This window comes from Cyprinodon variegatus, unplaced genomic scaffold, assembly GCF_000732505.1.
Source record: "Cyprinodon variegatus isolate N-32 unplaced genomic scaffold, C_variegatus-1.0 Scaffold1295, whole genome shotgun sequence".
Taxonomy (NCBI): Eukaryota; Metazoa; Chordata; class Actinopteri; order Cyprinodontiformes; family Cyprinodontidae; genus Cyprinodon; species Cyprinodon variegatus.
The window spans coordinates 154,842-158,607 of NW_015151748.1; the positions used below are offsets into that span (position 1 = coordinate 154,842).

The following is a 3,766-nucleotide window of genomic DNA, read 5'->3' on the forward strand; positions in this document are numbered from 1 at the left end:
TGTTATTTTATTCTAACATCATGTGAAGTTTTGAAGCCCTGAAAGCAGAAATCATGATTCAGTCCTTTTCCCTGAGTTACTCATCAGCGCCGCTGAGCATCTGCCCACGCAGCATCATCTCAGCATGTTTGCCGTATCCACAGGTCTGCAGCTAAAGGCTAACCAAGCGATCGGCTCTGAACAACGGGGCGTGATGCCCTCAGGACTCCTGAACCAGAGCGCCGTGTTCAGCACCTCTGCTCTGGTGACCAATTAAAGCTCCTCTGGTGTCATGGAGACGGTGGGACACCCTCTCCCACAGGAGCTGTAACCAGACACCTGCTTTCGCTAAGCTCCAGGCTCTCCAGGTGGATGAAAGGCCGAGGAGAGGCAGGTGCGTCACAGAGCTCAGAGCCGGCTGGGCGATAAGAGGCAGCAGAAGGAGGAAACTTATTTGCCTGCAAATCGAAGAGTTTTCCAGCTGCAGTGAGTCGGAGAGGAGAGGGAGGACTGCAGCGTTCTCATGCAGCCCATCACCTGGACGCTCTGCAGACAAACACTTCTACATAACAGCCTCTCAAAGCCGCACAGCGGGAGGAGATGAAGACTGGAAAAAAATCCTTAGTAGGTAGGTGCTCCTTTAATTCCAGAAGATTCTCCCTGCAGCACAGAGAGGATGGTGGACCATGAACTTCAGCCTGTCTGGCTTCTAATCCGTTCCATCTGTGTCTCTGACAAGTCTGAGGATTCATCAATGAATCCTCAGAGCCTCTCGCCGTCCTGAGAGGACGACAGCCTGCAGAGGATAACCAGGAACTGAGGATTTAGTCTGAGAGCGAATGAAAAGAGTTTTACTTCAGAATGAAAAGCAAAATGCTGTGGTTGGTAAAGCTGAACGACTTCCTGTGTGAAGCAGCCTTCATTCAGAGGAAGAAGTGCAGCAGGCGTCAGACATTATATGTAAAACAAAACTTAAAGATTTAGCAAAGAAAGACTAAAATCAGAAAACTACAGGAATCATTGTTGTTTTCAGTCTTTATAACAAGGAGCCAGAAGTTTCTGAAACCCGAGTCAGGAAACAGTGACTCGGTGACTGCAGTGCGCCATAGTCTTATGGTGACGCAGAGATAATAAAGTTGTAAGTCATCTGCATTTACGGTAAGAAACGTCATGAAGTTAAAAAACCTGAACTTGGGGCAGGATGTAGATACGAAGAAGAAAGAAAGAACAAAGCCCTGAGGAACTCCCCGTGGTGCAGGTTTTATAAACTACTTTAAAATGACTCGCTGACTCCTTTTTGTTTAACAGGTCAAAGTCAGGGTCCATGGACCATGTACGGTCCCCGATAATCAGGTTTAAAACCTTCAGGAAAGACAGTTAGATTTAACCAAACGTTTATGATGGAACTGCAGAGAACAACGTCGGCATCTAAGGTATGAACCTATGAAGGAGGAGACAACAGCTTATTGACGTTAATCAGACGGAGGATGATTAAGGACGTGAGTCACTAACCTGGTCTTAACGTTCAGTCCGAGTCCAGAGGGTGAGGTTGGTTCCAGCCGGTCAGCTGCCAACAAGACGCAGCAGGCGCCGCCCAGAGAGTCCCAGACGCTGAAGCCCCAGAGTCCGGAGAACCGGCAGGAGATCAGAACCAAGCAGACGAAGGAAGGCAGGATAATCTAGAGGGCGGAGCCAAAGCCGGTGTGGAGGAAGTGCTCTGTAGTCAGAGCCAGGAAATCAGAGGTCCAAAGAGTTCCAGGTTCGGCACACGGAATCCAACAGGAGTCCGAAGACAGGTCAGGAAAACAGATCAGAACGGTAACAGGAAGGCTCAGAGGTCGAGAGGCAGAACGGGTCAGGATCAGGCAATCAGAATCAATCAGGTAGAGAACTCTCACCAAAGGCTCCAATAATCTGGCACTGATGGCTGGAAGCAGGCAGGATAAATAGAGGCTGGAGCAGTTGGATCAGATGAGAAACTGGGCGGAGCTAGACAGGTGAATGAAATGAGTAATAAGGCCAGACATCAGCGCTGAGATCATAACATTTATAGGAAATGATAGACTGTTTCAGCTCAGGGCTTCTGGGACCCAAACTAGATTCTGAGTCGTTATTATTATATTCAGGACATTTATTTGTAAACTTTAGTTATTTGAAACTTTAAAATACTTTGACATAAAATCTGTTTGCAGCATAATTTATAAACATTAAATCTGATGTTATTATCCAACAGTTACTCAGGATTCAAGGAGTCTTTCTACCGAATACTCTTTTACTTTTACTTGAGTAAAAAGAAGTTAAAGTAGTTCTACTCTGACTTGGGTTCAATTATTGGGTCCGATACCCGCCTCTGCTGAGCTCCCAGGGTTGTACTGCCTGTAATAAACAACCAGGAAGAGACTTTGGGAGCAGATTCCTGATGGGCTGCTGGTCAGAGGAGCCGTTCTGATCCAGAAGAGCAGGAAGGTGAGGAAGAAGCAGCTGGAAAACGGACAGATGGGCTGAAGGTCCGAATCTCTGAGAGAAGCTGTGTCATAAATGCTGAATTTGTTCTGGAGGGGATAAAGTCATTATCAACTCAGAGCAGCTTCTGCTACAGCAGCCCCCCCATGGAATCATTTCAGATTTAAAGAACTTTCAGAAGTTTAGATTCTGAATATGAGCGATTTTTCCTGCTTCCTAATCTCCACACAGTAACAGAGTGAATAAAGGACTCCAGACCGTCTCTGACTGACGGACAAACCTACAGCGTGTCGTAACTCCTGAGTGGCTTCATCTCTAATTTCAGTTAAACTCATTAAAGTTCATGCTGGGTTTGACTGGGAGGCAGAAACTGGGCCAAACAGTCTATGGGAGCCCAGCTGGGACATATGATCCTAAGATACTTCTGTCGGGTGACTTCTTGTTTCTGTTTGTTACCAAGGCAACCGAGAGCAGAAAGAGGATCTGATCTGAAACGACCTCAGCCTCGGGGTCATGATGCAGCGGCTGAATGGAAGTTCCTCAGGCTGTTTATAGCAGCTTCTCTGATCAGAAACCAAATCAAGTGAGACCAAAACCAACGTCAGTTAGCTCCGGATCCTCCGCCAACATCTCTGTCAGCTTCAGGTGTGGACTTTGACCAGAACTTGGATTATCTGCAGAAACTGGAATTCAACGTTTTCCTTCATCTTAGGTTTGATCTGTGCCTGAAGGTCGCCATTTGATCCCCTGTGGAGAGAAAAAAATTATAAAATAGTAAAAAACTGACGATGATGATTGAAGCAGCGCTGAAGTCGACCTGCAGCTGCCTCAGACCTCCACCTCTGGCCTGGACCTCTGTGAGACGAAGACAGAAGCTCAGAGCAGCTGAACAGACATTCACCTGCTCTGTTTCATTGACTCAATATCGCTCACAATGAGCATGCATACAGCGACAGTGGAAAGAAAAAACTCCCTTGTAACAGGATGAAAACTCTAGCTGAACCAGAACCAGGCTGGGGTTCAGGGGGAGATAGAAGCAGACATAGAAAATAAACATAGAAGCTCTGATCTATAAATACTAACAATCTTAGAAAAGCTAGCGGTAAACTAGCTACACAGGTGGCTCTGGCTGGGAAAGAAAGAGTTAATCAGATGAGCGCCGAGCCAGTTTATATGTCAAATGATGAAAGAGAGAAAATCCAGTTAGTCCCAGAAAAAGCTGAACCTGTAGCTATAGGAGAGAAACAGGACTACACTGGAAAACAGGCCAAGCTCCAACATCTAGAAACAAAGGTGTTGATGGCAGCAGCACAGCTGATATTTC

At 46.4% G+C, this 3,766-nt stretch overlaps 1 protein-coding gene across 1 annotated transcript in view; it reads left to right on the plus strand.

The window, feature by feature from the left end:
* The first annotated feature begins 408 nt into the window (after positions 1-408).
* The window catches only part of LOC107102671 (serine/threonine-protein kinase Sgk1-like), a 9,749-nt gene continuing 6,391 nt past the window's right edge, over positions 409-3,766 (plus strand). Inside the window, exon 1 of the mRNA XM_015402063.1 lies at positions 409-607. Coding sequence (XP_015257549.1) covers positions 580-607 — 28 coding nt within the window. The 5' untranslated portion in view covers positions 409-579. The remainder of the gene's footprint in view (positions 608-3,766) is intronic.